The sequence below is a fragment of the Elephantulus edwardii genome, unplaced genomic scaffold, assembly GCF_000299155.1.
Source record: "Elephantulus edwardii isolate Elephantulus edwardi_28Jun2011 unplaced genomic scaffold, EleEdw1.0 scaffold00041, whole genome shotgun sequence".
Lineage (NCBI taxonomy): Eukaryota > Metazoa > Chordata > Mammalia > Macroscelidea > Macroscelididae > Elephantulus > Elephantulus edwardii.
In genome coordinates this window covers 733,358-749,358 of record NW_006399791.1, presented here as the reverse complement: position 1 = coordinate 749,358, position 16,001 = coordinate 733,358, and the positions used below count along the sequence as shown (strand labels likewise).

Sequence of the window (16,001 nt, the reverse complement as noted above, 5' to 3'; positions counted from 1 at the left end):
TCTATCTATCTATCTATCTATCTATCTATCTATCTATATCTATATCTCAAACAAACAAATGTTCCTGTCAAGTCAACTGAAACCCAAGATGATTCCATCTATGTCAGCTAGGAACTGTGATCCAGAGTTTTTCAATAGCTGTGACCTTTCTCTAAGACTTTCTTCCAAGGTGTCTGTAGGTGGACTCAAAGCACTGACTTCAAGGTTTACAGCCAAGGACCTAATCATTTATGCCACCCAGGAACCCTGTGTGTGTGTGTGTGTGTGTGTGAGATAGTATCTTTATTTATTCACACACATTTAGCCATCAGATTCTCCAAGCTGTAAATACACGCTCTAAGCTAAGGAGATTTGGGAGTGAGTAAGCATTCTGTCTCTGTAATCTCCACAGCAGCTGTCTGGATTACTTCTTTTTATCCAGTTCGCTGATGAAGTAGCTTGAAGGTGGATAGCTGCAAGTAGTGACACTGTACTTATTTAGGAAGCAGAGCCAGGCATCTGTACATGATTCAGGAGACGGTCTCTCCTGGGAAGGCGGAGGCATTCCGGCATGCTTTGTATCCATCATGCTCTTTCTGGTGCCAAGGTTAGGCTTGCCCAGCCCCAGGTAAAGACAAACGACTGTCACCAGGGACCCAGTGGAAGCAATAATGTACTTACGGTCCATGCCCACCTGTGTTTGAATCCCAGCTTCCACACTGACCTACTTTGTGATTCTGAGCAAATTTAGCCTCAGCATTTTCATCTGCATAATAGAATCATATTAAAATGTGCCTCACAGCAAAGATGAAACAATACCTGCTGTGTAGAGTGGTAAACACCATGCTATACAATGATTGTACTGTTGTTACTAACATTCACCCGAGGCCAGGGTTTGGCCAACAACTTCAACTCTGCCCTACAGGATCCTGGACCACACCTGTTTCTCCTGCTGCTTCATGTTGGCACTCCCAGCTCGGGCCTCGTTCCTGAGGAGTTCCAGAAACTCCTGGATGGCCTTGTGTCTACTTTCCTACCCCAAAAGTGTCCTTCTAAGAGGTCCTTTCTGTCTGAGTGACCTGTGACAGCATCCGGAGGACCTGGACAAGAATCCCTGGGGGTCTGAGGGGCAAGCCCAGCTGCAGTGCAATCCACAGGCCACACTAGGGCTGACAGAGGGTGAGAGGAGGGGGTGGGAGAAGACCTGGCCTTTTTGTCTCCAGATGGCTCTTAACCTACTCTCCTCTCTCCATCTCTTGCTCAGACCACTGAAGACGATGCCCACAGAACCATCCAATTGTTTCCTCTTTTGTCCTCCACAGTCAATCTAACTCCTCACACCTGCCCATTGTTATTGAGTCCACTGTAACTCCTAGTGCGCCTAGGGCAGAGCACAGCCATCCACTGGGCTTCCAAGGCTCTGTTTTCTGGTTTTGTTTTATTATTATTATTTTCTCTCTCTCTCTCTCTGTGTATGTGTACCATCAAATCAGATCTGACTGGTACAGGAGGAGATTGAGCCTCCTTCTCCAGCAGAACATCTGGTGGACTCGAACCGCATACCTTTGGGATTGCAATGCAGCTTCTTGTCACTAGGCCATAGAACTTCCCTTGTTCTTAAGGAAGCAGAAAATCTCCTATTTCTCCCATTGAGCAACTGGTAGATTAAAACTGCTAACATTTTCGTTCCTTCCCTCCTCATCACTGATTAGCTGAGTCAGAACCAATCCATAACTGACCCTCCAGCAGGTTTTCAGAAAGTTGTAAATCACATAGGGAGAGATACTGTCCATCTTTCTCCTGTGAAGCAGCTGGGGGACTGAAACCATCTGCCTTTGGGTTGGCAACATTACTCCCCGCCTTTAAAGCCACCAGAGCCCAATTTTTAACCACTGCGCTACCAGGGCTCCTTCATCTCCACACAGCAGCCAGAATAATCTTTCAAATCAGGTCTCAAGCCCTTTCCTTCCGTAGCTTCCCATCTCACTTAGAGCGAACCTCACTTCCTCACATGCCTAGGTCCTAGTCCTTGCCCCACTGCTCCCCAGTGACCACACCATCATATATGGTGGCCTTTCTGTTCTCTGAGAATACCCTTCAGCTCCCACATATGCCTTTCTCATCTCTACCCTTCTACAAATGCTTTGCAGTGTCTCCACCTGCCCTGATTCATGTTAATCCTGCAGTTCGCAGTTTAAATCGTTCTTCCTTGATCGCTCCATCTGAAGCCTTCCCTACCACACTTTACTGTTTCCTCTATGTCTTTCACCCAGTGACCGCTAACCACGATCTAAAACAATACTGTGTGTACTAATGTGTGTACATGTGCGCGCCTTAAATCTGGCTTCTTCAGGCAGATGCCTGAGGAGGACTAGGACTCCCGCGGCCCTTCTTCCTCGTCTGTGCCATCCTCTGCTCCACCAAGCACCTGGAAGCACATCTGGCTAGAGGGTGAGCTCCCTAAGTCCTGGCTGGGTGTAGGTGTCTGTGTCTAAGTGAAACCAAAGCTTACCTGTCAGAATGGATGACTGTTGCAGACTTGGCATCAATGACATGCACGATGACTCCTCGATGACCCCAGCTCCTTTCGAAAAAGTAGCCTCCCTCCTCCATGCCCCCCGGGTGAAGGGTCTTGCTCAGGAAGGTCCAGGAGAGCTTTTTCTGCCCGTGCAACTCGAGGGTGCCTCCTCGGCCCACTCCGATGTACTTCAGGCCAAAGTAAGGGTCCGGCAGAACCTCCTCGTCAGCCCTACGGGAGAAAGAGAACAGCTCCCCCCAGTCAAGTGGCACCTCTCTTTACCAAGTACTGAATCCAGAGGGGACTGTCACTGCTCTCTGGCTCCCTCGATGGCTCCCACAAGGTCACCCACACTTTTGGTGGTCAAACAGCATCAGCAAATATCCTATCAGCAGCCAGCTCTCCCTCAGCCTCAATACAAGGCCAGACAAATCAAACAGACACGCTTACCATTAGTCTCCATGCTGGCAATCGTTTGAGTTGTAATTACCCACATTCTGGTATGTAAACAGGTAGGAATCCTGGACAGATAGTGTACAGCCTCCCATACTGCTATAGACTGTCACTCCTCAAAACTTGGAATTGCTTAAAGAGGAAACATGGCCAGAGGCACATGCCACCTGGAATTTTCCTTTATCTTGTCCATCACAACCGATTTAGGCAAACCAAGCAGAGTCTCCCTGAACTGTGACTTGGCTGGAAGGCGGCTGAGAAGCTGGCTGGGACCTCGGTGACATCAGCACAGCTCCCAGGCCATAAGATATAAAACGCCTCATGTACTTCTCCAGCATGGCCAAACCACCGTGTCTTACTTGTGATTGCAATCTGGCAGGGCCTAGTGATGATTCCTGTCTGACTCTACAGCTGTCTACCTCCCTCTCTCCTTTGGAAAGCCTCCTCCATGACAGATTTCAAGAACAGCACTGGACCTGTAGAGCCGTTCACCCACCTGCCATACAAGACGATGCTGAAGTTGCCCTGGAAAGGGCAGTGGGCACTCCCGGCATGCAGTTCTCCTCCCTCATCAATCAGGATGTGCCGTGTGCGCAGGACAATTGACTCATCGTGGTCTTTAATGACCAGCTTCCCTGAAGAGGTAGGAATGAGGTGAAGTTTCAGAACAACAGTTCTAGGGGTCGGACCATAGTAGAACCAAAAACAGCTTACCGAATCCCCCAGCCGTACTCCCTATCTAATCTGGGCAAGTAAGAAACACATCTTTTGAACCTCATGCAAACTATCTTCCCATATCATTACTTTTCTTTCTTCCTCATAACGTGCAAATAAACCCATCTGATTGCCGGACACCACAGTGCACACTGCAGTCAATGACAAAGCACAGGGACCACTCAGAGCACCACCAAGGATTCTTCTGGGAAAGCTTTCTTCGTTCAGACTGGCACTCTGAAAAGTCATTCCTCAGTGCTCAGAGCCAGGCGCTCTGATGTGGGCCCAATGCACGTGACATCAGTTTTCTCCATCTGAAGTTGGGGCTTCCTGCAGCACATCTGTCAGGCTCTGGGGTGATGGAAGGCAGAGGGGCAGGCCTCCTTACCTCCTTCAGAGATGTGGATGGAGTAGACCGTGGCGGAAGAGGTTAGGAGCAGCATCTTGTCCTGGCCAATGTAGACATGGTGATCTGGGTCATGGCCAGGGCTCCAGGGCTGTAGCTCAGGGCTCTGATCTGGGCACTCGGCTGCCAAGGACAGAGAGATGTCATGCACCAGCACCTTACCATGGAGCCAGTTCTGACAGGTGACCCCATATGTGTCTGAGTAGAACTCTGCTCCATAGGATTTTTCACTAAGTTTTCAGAAGTAATTCATCAGGCCTTTCTTCTGAGATGCTGCAGGGTGGACTCAAACCTCCAATATTTTGATTAGCAACCAGACACTTGAACTGTTTGCAAACAAAAGACTTGTCCCCTGATACAGAAGTCAGGAACCCTCAAGTCTAGTCTCATGTCTTTAATTAGTTGGTCCTTTGCCTCTGGACAATTCACATCCTTATTCTGGGCTCAATTTCCCCATTTATAAGACAGATTGGATGATTCCATACGTCTTTCCACGTTCTAAAACTATGCAATAATCTGCCCAGATTATGTTCCAAGCCATTCTGTCCCCTAGAAAGCAGTGTTTGAAGAGCACAAAGAGCACTCTTTGTGCTTGAGAACTTGACCTTCAGTTAATGTTCTAGCTCTGTTCTCCCGGAAACCTGAGAAAGACAATGCTTTCATAAACTATGTTACTCAGCAACACTACTACTTCTAGCAGGTAGGTGGCCCCTAAGCAGAAATTAATACAAGTACCTATGGGAGGTCATACTTTGGGGTTCCCTGAGTGCAGTGGCTTTTAGGATTGGGCATGTCCCTTGAAAGACAAATGGAAATTATATCTATGGTGTCACCCTAAGAGACACTTATAAAGAACAGTAAGGAATTCTGGTGGCCTTTCGTTATTATGTGCCGTTGAGTCGTCTGCAACCCATAGAGACCCTATGTACAACAGCTCTGAAGCCTGCCCTGAGCCAGTCTCACCGTCTCCGACACACCTACCCTCATTGCCCCAGTCAATCCATCTCATCTGGGGTTTTCCTCTCCTGTGCTGTCCCTCCACCCTTCTGAGCATGATGTTCCTCTCTAAGGATCTGTCCCTCCTGGCTACACGCCCAAAGTACGTGAGACGGATCTTCAAAATCCTAGCCTCCAAGGAGAAACTTGGCTTCACTCTCTCCAAGACAGACGGATTTGTTTTCTTGGTGGTCTGTGGTATGTTCAACACTCTTCTCCAGCACCACAACTCAAAGGCATCGATTCTTCTGTCATCCTTAGTCACTGTCCAACTCTCTGATGCATACTAACTAATTGTGAGGACCATGGTCTGGGTCAAGCACACCCTAGTCTCTAGACTGCATTGCCGAACAGAAGGCAAATAAGTGGTTCTAGCTGTTTCACATGATAAAAATGGGCAATTTCCTCCCCTGAGATTTACTCCCACTAGAGGGCCAGCTACAAGTCAATTCTAGCTTGACAACACATAATAACAATAACACAACATAATGACAAGTGGAGCCTGATGCATCTAAATGTGAGCACACCTGTCTTGTTTCCAATCATGTGAGCTGCCACCAGGGAAACCAGAGGCTGGTTTCTGCGTGGCTCTGTGGTCGGCTCCAAGGCCATTCCCACTGAGAGGGGGCTGTGCTGACAGCAGACCATATTTCCCATCCTACATCCTCCAATCTGAAACCAAGTGTGATCAATGGCAGCCTTGGGTGTGAATATCTGGTGGACTCTAAGAAGCCCCCATGATGAATGCTGCAGAAATATTTCTCCCCCCGGCCTAGGCACAAGTGTTGGGTGGACCCTCCATTCCTATGGTTAACAACTCGAAATCCAGCACAGTACCATGGAGATGGGCAGTCAGGAGAACTGGTCAAACACAGGAGGAATCTTCTGGAAGAGCAAAGAAAAATCCACGGAGGGAAAGAAGAGGAAATGAGGGGTGAGGAGAACAACAAAAAGGGACAGAGAAAGTATTCTCTCAGAGAATAAAGCCCCAGTGCCCTCCTTCCTCTGTCACTAAAGAGCTGTGGCAACAGTTGTCAGTATGTGACAGCGAGTGAAAACCAACTCATAGCTGCCGCTTCAATGGACTATTTTATTTATTTTTTTTAAATTTCTTCATTCTTTTTATGTGTGTACCGTCAAATTGGATCTGACTGGTACAGGAGGCGATTGTTCCTCCTTCTTCAGCAGAGCATCTGGTGGATTTGAACCACGCACCTCTGGGATTGCAGTGCAATTTCCTGCCCTAGGCCACCAGAGCTCACCTCAATGGACTTTTTTAGAGAATATGCATCACATGGGAGGAAAACATCTTTCTCTTGTGAAATAACTGGTAGATTTGAACCATGTCTGTTAGGGCTGTCAGAATAACTCCTCACCCACTAGGCCATGTTGTTGTTGTTGTTGATTGCCTTCAAGTCGAGCATGACTCACAGCAACCCTATGAACAAAAGGCCTGAAGCCCCTCTATAACTATCAACATTTATCAAAGTCCATAGAGTTTCTGGAGGCCTGTTGTTTAGGAATTGGATGCCACTCCTGCTTCCAAATCTGTCATCGTATGTTATTGTTGTTATGTGCCACTGAGTTGCCTGCAATGTAGGGGTGCAGAGTGGGGAGGGGGAGGCAAGAGGCTGATAAGCAGGAGCAAAATTTCAGGAGATGAAGACACCGGGTGAGGGCCTGGAAGGAATGGCAGCGTAGCCCACAACTGTGGCCCTGAGAAGTGGACTGAGGAGAACACGTGCCTTGAGCAAAGTAGACAGAGGAATACTGGTCAAAGCATGGGACACGGACCCCAGGAGGGATCTGGCTTCAGTGAAATTACTGGCAAGTGAATTGCTTTCTATTCCATTATCTCTGAGGTAAGCATCGCTTTCTATAATTCTCCATCTCAAAGAGAGCTGGGAGTTGTCCCTTTCTCTACACTCAGCAGAGCCTGAGACAGACCCTGAATCCCACTCACGATGCAGCTTCACTAGCCTTCTCAGCCCTGCCTTGCCTGAGCCAGTCCTCGGTACGTGTTTACTGGTGAACTCACTCCCCATCGCAACTCCTCCTTTTCATTCCATCTGTCAGGCCCGAGGTAGGCTTTTCATTAAGAAGAGAGTTTCACATTTCTTGGAGGTTTACTGAAGCAGCTCTCCCAGCTGTTGCACAGCCCACAGGATTCAAGCTGTGGGACTAAGATAAAAGCCCCGCAGGCTGCTCATGGGGGGATTTCCATGCTAATGTGGGAGCAGGGCTGCAGGGAGCTGCTGGAAGGGGCTGGGGTGCACCTCTCCCTGGAACTCAGCAATCAAGGGTGGTCACGGGGTGGGGACTCCAGAGCCCCTGTCCTGATGAAGGACTTCTGAGGGTCACTGCTTACCCCTGCCTTTCTCCAGATGGGGCCAAATTCATGGCTGGCTTTCAACATAGGGGACCAGAGGCCCTGGGCTGCCCTCCAGCTAGTCTTGAACCTGGCATGTCAGTTCTCTCAGTGTGGGGAGCACATGTGGTCCACTGGCCAGTCCAGCAGTCCAGGCAAGGAGCCATGAGCATGCTGTCAAGGAGACACCCCATGCACTAGACAAAGCCCCAAGGGGTCACACAGTCCACATTTCCCAATAGCCCCTTGCATTCTGCATGGGCATGACTTTTCATTAAACTTCATACTTGGACTTGGAGGTGGCCACTCTGATGTCTGACTCTGCCTCTTGTCACTAAAAGCTCAAGTCCCCGATGCCACAGCTGAAGGCCAGCAGTGTGACAATGGTGGAAGGGCAAACTCCTTCATTGGTAATACTTGATTCTTGGTTGCAATCATTTGACTGGGGGTTTTTATGTGTAGTAATCAGTGAGGCTCTAGAAATGTACAGCACTCCTGCTGAAGTATCACCATGGCAACCAGCATGCTATCCCAGGAGGAGCCACACCATGTGGGATGAGAGCTAACAAGTGGGCCTGCTGGGAGCACGCTGCAGATTGGCTTCTCCCTCCCTGAACAGAGGGAACCAGGAGCCTCCTTTCCAATTGGCTAGTGTTTAAAAGGCATGTGAGATGGTCAGGACGTGGGTGGAAATAGCCAGGAAGTCCCTGATTATATTTCCCCAAGGTTCTGAGGTGGATCACTCCAAAGATAAACCTGAGACCAGTGCTTGGTACATCATTAACAGCCCCACTGGGTTTTAAGGGAGCTCTGGTAGCCTAGTTCTCAGGGGTTATTCTTTTAATTCAAAAGCCATACCTCTCTGGCAGTCTAAACGTAACAGCGGTTCCATGGGTGAAGGATGGGCAATCTCCTCCTGTGTGATTTAGAGTCTCAGAAATGCACTGGAGGTCAGCTAAGAGTTGGGTCCTACTCCACCGTAATTGGTTGAGTTGTTTTAGTTAGCAAAATGACTTAAGGATGTATGAATGAATTCAGGCAATATTATAAAAAACTACATCAGATCTCAAAATACTGTTTGTTATGCTTCCCATGTGTTAGAAAGATAATACAGGGAATCACAATGAAGGAACTTAACTAATTAGGATTACAGATACTATCTTCCATCAGTTGGCTAAGAAACACAAAATATAATACAATGCATTATCCCTTATGCTTACCGTTGTAAACCACCCAAGTCAATTAATAAGAGCAGGATATTTTAAAAATGGTATATGTTTTACTGTGTAGATTCTTTTTTTAACTTTAAAAAAAATTCCACACTAGTTTATCTATAAAATTCGAAAACACTGCTTTTGAAATCATATTCTTTCCATTTCCTTCACCCTCATATATCAAATTACACAACCCTCTGGTTAATCCCCCCTCTCAACTGTGCAAATTCTTAACAATAAAATAACAAATATCTCTAGGATTTAGTGGACAAAGAAATAGGGGGTTTGTACAAAATCAACTGAAACCCTTACTCTTCTTCAAGCATACAAAACAACAAGTATCAATGTTTGGGATAAAAACACTAGTATGTTTTTAAAAATTCATAGTCAATTAAACAGCAACAGTAACAATGAACAGTCATGCTTGCTTATTGTTATAAACAAACTCTGAATGGCCACTGCAAGTTGGAATCCACTAGACAGCATAAAAGAGTAACAAATGTCCCAAAAAAGAACAATCAATGGTGATGGTACTATTAGAAACCAATTGCTCCTGACTAATTTTCGAGTTAGGGAAATTCTACATGTGCCAGAGTAGAACTGTATCCCATAGAGTTTCCATTGGCTGATTTTTCAGAAATAGATCACCGGGCCTTTCTTCTGAGGTGCCATCAGGCCAATCTGTACTTCCAGCCTTTCAGATAGCAGCCGAGAGTGTTAGCTATTTGAATCACCCAGAGACTGCAATGGTTATATTGTTGTTATGTCACTGACTCCCACACAACTACCCTTGTTGTCCCAGTTACAGTATTAATCCATCTCATCCAGAGTCTTCCTCTCCTGCACTGTTCCTCCACCCTTCAAAGTCTGATGTCTATCTCCAAGGATCTGTCCCTCCTGGCAGCATGCCCAAAGTATGTGTGATGGAGCTTCAAATTCCTAGCCTCCAAGGAGGAACTTCATTTCACCCTCTTCAAGACAGGACTATTTGTTTTCTTGGTGGTCCATGATGTGTGTTCAACACTCTTCTCCAGCGCCACAACTCACAGGCATCAATTCTTCTGTCATCCTTAGTCCTTGTTCAGCCCTCTGATGTACAGGAAGTAACTGCAAAGACCATGATCTGGATCAGGCACACCTTAGTCTCTAGACTGAGATCGTTGCTTCACAGTACTCTGGAAAGGGTCACAACAGCAGATTTATCTAATACAATTCGCCTTTTGATTTCCTGTCTACTGGTTACAAGATTGTTGACTGTGGAGCTGAGCAAGCTGTAACTGTTAACAACCTCAATCTCTTCTCCATCCATCAAGATTCTGTCAATTGGCTCAGTGGTGAGAATCTTTGTCATCTTGATGTTGAGCTTCAATTCATATTGAAGACTACTCCTTGACCTTTTGCAGCAACTGCTCAGGTCCTTCTCAGTTTCATCAAGCCACATTGTGTCATCTGCATAACAAAGGTTGTTGATGAGTCTTTCTCCAATCCTGATACCACATCCCTCCTCATAAAGCCCAGCCTCCCTAATGATCTGTTCTGTATATAGATTGAAAAGGTATGGAGATAGGACACATCCCTGATGCACTCCTTTCCTCACTTTGAACCATGCAGAGTTTCCTTGCTCTGTTCTGAGGACTGCTTTCTGGTCCAAGTATAGGTTTCACATGAGCACAATCAAGTGTTCTGGGATTCCCATTTTCCTCAAGGCTAACCACAACTTGTTGTGAGCCACACAGTCAAATATTTTTGCATAGTCAATGAAACACAGTTAGACATATATCCCTCTGGTACTTTTCACTCTCTGCCAAGATCCAACTGAGATTGGCAATAATGTCTCTAGTGCCATGATCTCTTCTGTACCCAGCTGGTAGATCTCTGTCCATGTACAGTTTAAGCTGTTTCAGGATAATCTTCAGCAGGATTTTGCTTGAGTGTTCCCACACTCTGTTGGGTCACCTTTTTTGGAATGGTAATAAATATGGATCTCTTCCAGTCAGTTGGCCAGGTAGTGGTCCTGCAGATTTTCTGTAACAACCTGGTAAGCATGTCCAAAGCAGCATCTGTTTGTTGAAATACTGTAACACTTATATTTAAACATTAGACATAACTCTCCATTTCTCACCTTCCATGCTAAGCTTGTTTTATTTGACTCCTGCTTCCCAGAGCTTAGGAAAATGTGCCTTGTGCTTCTGGACAGTAATCCAAAATGGCCCAGAGAAAGAGTTTAAGGTATTGGGGTGGGGAGAAGAAACTTAACCATCGCACAGCACTGTGAAGCTTATAACTCATTTTAATGTATCCAGATCTTAGGACACTAAAGAGGGAAGGGATCATTGAGGCCAAGGAGCTAAGAGGGAGCAGGATTAAAGATATGTGGGGTGCTTTTCCCCTAGCCTGCTTCCTGTGTGATGCTGAAAGTTAGCACTCAACAAAATATAAAAAATAAGAACTTTCGCAGAAAAATTTAGATTTTTGGCTTCTCAACATTCAGAAGATGCTGCAGCACAGAACCACAGTAACATAGGCCAGAGCTGAGAAGCGGGGGTCTCGTCCATAGAGACCAGTGACCACCATCTGCACTGGCTCAGGGTCAGTCCCTTATATCACATGTTTGCCCCTTGTGGACACTGAGCTTATACCTCCTGGTTTTATTCTAAGCCACTGTTTTGTAGATGGTGAAACTGGAGCCCAGTGGGAGACCTTCTTGGGATCACTGAGTTAGCAAGGATGAGTCACACTCTGACGCTGACCCCAGACTCCTCCTCCAGCACCGAGCAACCCTGCTTCACCGAGAGGCTGTGCTAGGCATGCTGAGACAGCCAGGCAGGCCCTGCTGTGTGGTGGCTCACCTGTGCATGTGGCCCTGTGGAGCGTGGACAGGATGAGCCCGCTGATGGTCAGCACCACTCTGGCAGGGAAGTCCCACCTTCTAGAAGCTCCCATGGTGTAACGTCCTCCCTGAAACAGATGCACAGTGCGGTTAGACGAGCAATCTTGGCAGGCACAGGATAGCATGCAGGATGGCAGGGTAGACACAGACATGGAGGCAAATGCACAAAGACACAGAGCCAAGTGCATGCACTGACACGGAGTCACGTACATGCGCTGACATGGAGCCATGTGCACATACAGAACCAGAGGCAGTGATGGGTGTGCCAGGCAGGCCACACTCCAGCCAGGCCACCCAGGCTGCCCCAGTGACCACCAGCTGTTATCATGGCCCAGGGTTGGGCAGATCAGGCCAGCAGGCCCTGCAGCACAGAAACTCAGAGAGCAGCAGAATTTCATTCTTGGTATTCCAACATCTCAAGTCTAGAATTAATTCTTTTGCTTAAGAAACAGAAGGAGAATGCTCCCCTTGGACATAACGTGGAAATTCTGCACTGCCCATCTGCTGGATGATCTCAGATGATCCCTTTAACCTTTCTGGGCCTTATTTTCCTAATCTATGGAATGGCCAGTTTCCTCCACCTTTAACAGTCTATGGGTCTGAGACTTTTCTGGGATAATAAAGACATTAAAAATATACATGTCTATGTTTTATAAATCCTCTTCACACTACTCATCCAAGAGGAAGGTGGAACAGATACAGCTCATTGTCCCCTAATACCCATTGCACCTTCCTTCTTCAGAAGCAATATCCCCAGTTTTTATTTAAGCACACAGCTACCTAAAGACCATATTCCCTAGTCTCTGTTAGAGTTAATTGTAGCCATGGAATCAAGTTCTGACCTAGCATGGTTAAGTATCATGGATATCTCAGGAAATGCCTTGCTTCCCTCTTTCTTCCTCCCTGCTGGCTGGGATGCAGATAAGATGGCTGGATCTTCAGCAGTTATCTTGGGCCATGTGGTAGCAAAGCAAACAAGAAAGAACCTAGGCCATGATGCTAAGAAAAACGGATAGAGCTCTAAATTTGCTGACTACCCACAGGTTTATTTTTATGTGAGAGAGAATCAAACTTTCATTTTATTAAAACCACTTTTTTTCCCCTTGGTTTTCTCCCCCTCCTTTTCTCCTAGAAGGTGGTTCTCGGAATCTACTAGGTAAGTTTTAAAACAAAACCTTTTAAAACATTACACACAATTTCCTTTTCGCATTATAATGTCATTTGTAGAAACATCTTCATCTTCGGTTGGATTGGCCACAGAAGGTGGCCAGCTCTGGCTTCTACGCCCTTCTTCCCAAACCCTGCCCTGAGTGTAACAACAGAAACAGATATTCTCCCACACTAGTGAGAAGCCAACATCTATCTCACTCACACAGGCTCCTCCCATCCAAGGAGTTCAGCTCATCCCCATCTTCTCAGCTCACAGTGGAGCCCTGCGTGCACTCAGTGAGCTGGGACAGGCAGGAGGAGTCTGAAATAGGAGCCCCCTGGGCCCTGGGCCTGCTATCTCCCACAGGTGTGCTGGGGAGCTAAGGAGGAAACAAAACCCTCAGAATCCCCACTGGTGATGTCTTTGTAACAGGCACCCCTCCTGGGTGCAGAGCTGACCTGCTGAGAACAACAGGGCCTTTTCTAGCCACTTCTGTAAAACTGCTCCAGTCACATGCCTCAAGGCATCTGGGAATGGCCACTTTCCCAGGGCCCCCAGGAGAGGAGTGATCACTTTCATGCCCTTTGCAATAGAAAGGAGGGAAAACCAGGGGAGGGGGTGCTTTCGGGGTCCCCGGGGGAAAGCCAGAGACTTGCTTACGAAAACCAAAGGCAGCCTCCTGCCCAAAAGCCTGATATAGTCACAGAACCTCACTAAACAGGAACAGTGCTGTGGGGCCAGGGGCTGGCACCTTAGCTCCACAAAGAAACAAGCAGAGACTAGGAGAGGAGGCAGCCCTAGGATTACAGGCATCCATCTGCCCTAAGCTATAAAGTGATTTCTTCTAGCGGGCATCATACTTTCCATGCATAGGGTGGGAAAGTTGGCTTACATAGACTTTTGAGTTCTGACATCTTCTTAACAGCAACCCACAACCAAACCCACTGTCACAGAGTCAATCCCAACACACGGAGCTGCACTGTCCCAGAGGGCTTCCACTGAGGAAGCAGATAGCCAGGTCTTTCTTCTGTAGCACCCCTGAGTGGATTCGAACCACCAATCTCAGGGCACACTGTTCATACCACTTGGGGACTTTATCATGGATAACCTCAAAGGGGGGAAAATGTCACTTTCTGGATGAATATAAAAACCAATTCCACTTGAAAAGAATAATGCTTGATTTTCTTTCCCTAACATTGAAGACACTTCCGCTGCCATCAAGCCGTGCCAGGGCCACAACAGGTAGAGAGACCTCCCCACCTGGAGAGGTGACCCCGGCATCACTGGGCAAGTGGTTATCCACGTTCGCTTGTCCACAAGGGGCTTCAGAGACCCTGGGTGGCTAAGCCTGAGAAACATTTCACCCCAAGAGGTTCTCAAATTTCACTTGGGAATCCTTTACCAAGAATTTCCCAGTTGGCTATTAAAAGCTTTCTGGTAATGGGAAGTGGAACTTGGGCTCTCTGGCTGGCGAGATACAATCTTGAACGGGTTCCCAGCGCTGAAAGCCTCGGAAGAGCGCACACTGGCTAATCAGGCTGGAAGTCTCCGCAGGAAGCTATTGGATGAGGGTTGGCTGCTGCCCTCGCTGGGTCAGAGGCTGCGCTAGGTGGGTTCTCTCCTGGTGGCCCCTTCTTTCAAGGGTGACACGAACCCCTCCAGCAAGTCTGTGAGAAAGAAGAATGCCGACATGCTTTTTGGGAAGGCCAGCACTTTGGGGTACTCCAAAAGTCTTCACAATAACAAGCTCAAGTTTTCCAGCTGCTCAGCACTTCCCAAGTGCAGCTGCCTCTAGGTCTCTGCTTGCCAGGCCTCACAGGGCTCTGTTCTGCCTCCATCACACAGCAGGCATCTGGGCTAGGCTCTTCCTTCAGCTAGTCCCCAGCAGAGCTGTCCCAGGGTGGTCTGCCCCAGAGTGGTAGGCTTGTCACCTGCAGAAAGAGAGGAGCAGAATGTTACAGGAGCTTCTAGGGAGTCCTTCCTCAGACCTCCCAGAACCAGCATGACATGCACTGTGGCAGGTCCAGCTCCACAGGGGCACAGGGGTGAGATGTCCTGCTGGCCACGAGGCTGCAGGAAATAAGATTTTCTTTAGGAATTGTTTGGTGGCAAGAGAGTGCAAGTAGAGGAAAGGGTCACTTAAAGCCCCAGGGGGACCTGCAAAGCTTGTTTCCCGAGGTGAGAGTGAGACCACACAGGGACAGATTCCTCTCCACTTGTTACACCTGTATGAGGGCACCTCTTGCGTCAGGCCGATTTAGACCAGGCCCAGATCAGCGCCCAGTAGAACAATGCAGTGGCCAAGAGCCTGGACTCCACATCCACAAAGTCCATGGGTTTAAACTTCAGCCTCACAATTTACCCTGGGAAAATGAGCTGGTCATTCTCTATGCCTCATTTCTTCCATATAAAACTATAACAATGCTAAATTCCAACACCTTTGTGTAGATTAAATAACATGTTAAAAAAAACAAAACCAAAGCAACATATGTATGTGCAGGTTACTGCAGTTGTGGTTGTTGTTTTTGTGTCCCATAAAATGGGTTCCAACTCACAGTGACCCTATATGACAGAGGAGAGTGCCTCACAGGTTTCAAAATCTTTGCAAGAGAAGATTGGTAGGTCTTTTCTCCCACAGAGCAACTGGTGGATTTGAACTAATGATCTTTCAGCTAGTAGTCAAGTGTCTCATCACTGTAGCACCAGGGCTCTTTATAAAGGCCATGCCTTTTGCTGTTAGGTGCTGTAGATTCGACTATGACTTCTAGCAACCGTATGAACAACAGATCAGAACTTTGCATGATGATGGTACAGGAGAGGACAAGCTTCCAATGAAGGCCCCAGGTACCCTAAATGGTAGGGCAGAGGTATGCTAAACAAGGTTCAAAGCTAGAGTCCACCCAGAGGGGCCTCGGAAGAAAGGGTTGGTGAGTTACTTGCAAAATATTAGCCACTGAAACCCTATGAAGCACTTGGACACATGTAGGGTTGCTGGGAATCACAAATGATTCAAAGGGTACTGGTACATGAAGTCTTTATGAGTATTGGCCAAGGACCTGAGGTAACCCAGGCAGAAGAGCCTGAGAATGGAATAAAAGAATTTGAGTTCAAATTCCAACTCTGATACCCAATAGCTAAGCTCTCGTTGTGTTTCAGCCTTCTCACTTTTGAAATGGGAATACTGCTACCTATCCCAAGTTGTCATGAGGGTGAATTGAGATAGATGTACTCTTCCTAACAATTTTTGCCTAGACGTCCTAGGTCTTAGTATTTGATCCTGTGGAAGATACATTAGAGTCAAATGTGAGTCCTG

General features: G+C 47.3%; 1 protein-coding gene across 1 annotated transcript in view; it reads right to left on the bottom strand.

Moving 5' to 3' along the window:
• The window catches only part of CEMIP (cell migration inducing protein, hyaluronan binding), a 79,453-nt gene extending 67,862 nt beyond the window's left edge, over positions 1-11,591 (bottom strand). The window contains exons 1-4 of the mRNA XM_006885195.1: positions 11,498-11,591; positions 4,053-4,193; positions 3,447-3,585; positions 2,492-2,728 (exon numbers count right to left, since the gene is read on the bottom strand). Of these exons, the coding sequence (XP_006885257.1) occupies positions 2,492-2,728; positions 3,447-3,585; positions 4,053-4,193; positions 11,498-11,591 (611 nt within the window). The remainder of the gene's footprint in view (positions 1-2,491; positions 2,729-3,446; positions 3,586-4,052; positions 4,194-11,497) is intronic.
• Between the last annotated feature and the right edge of the window lie 4,410 nt (positions 11,592-16,001).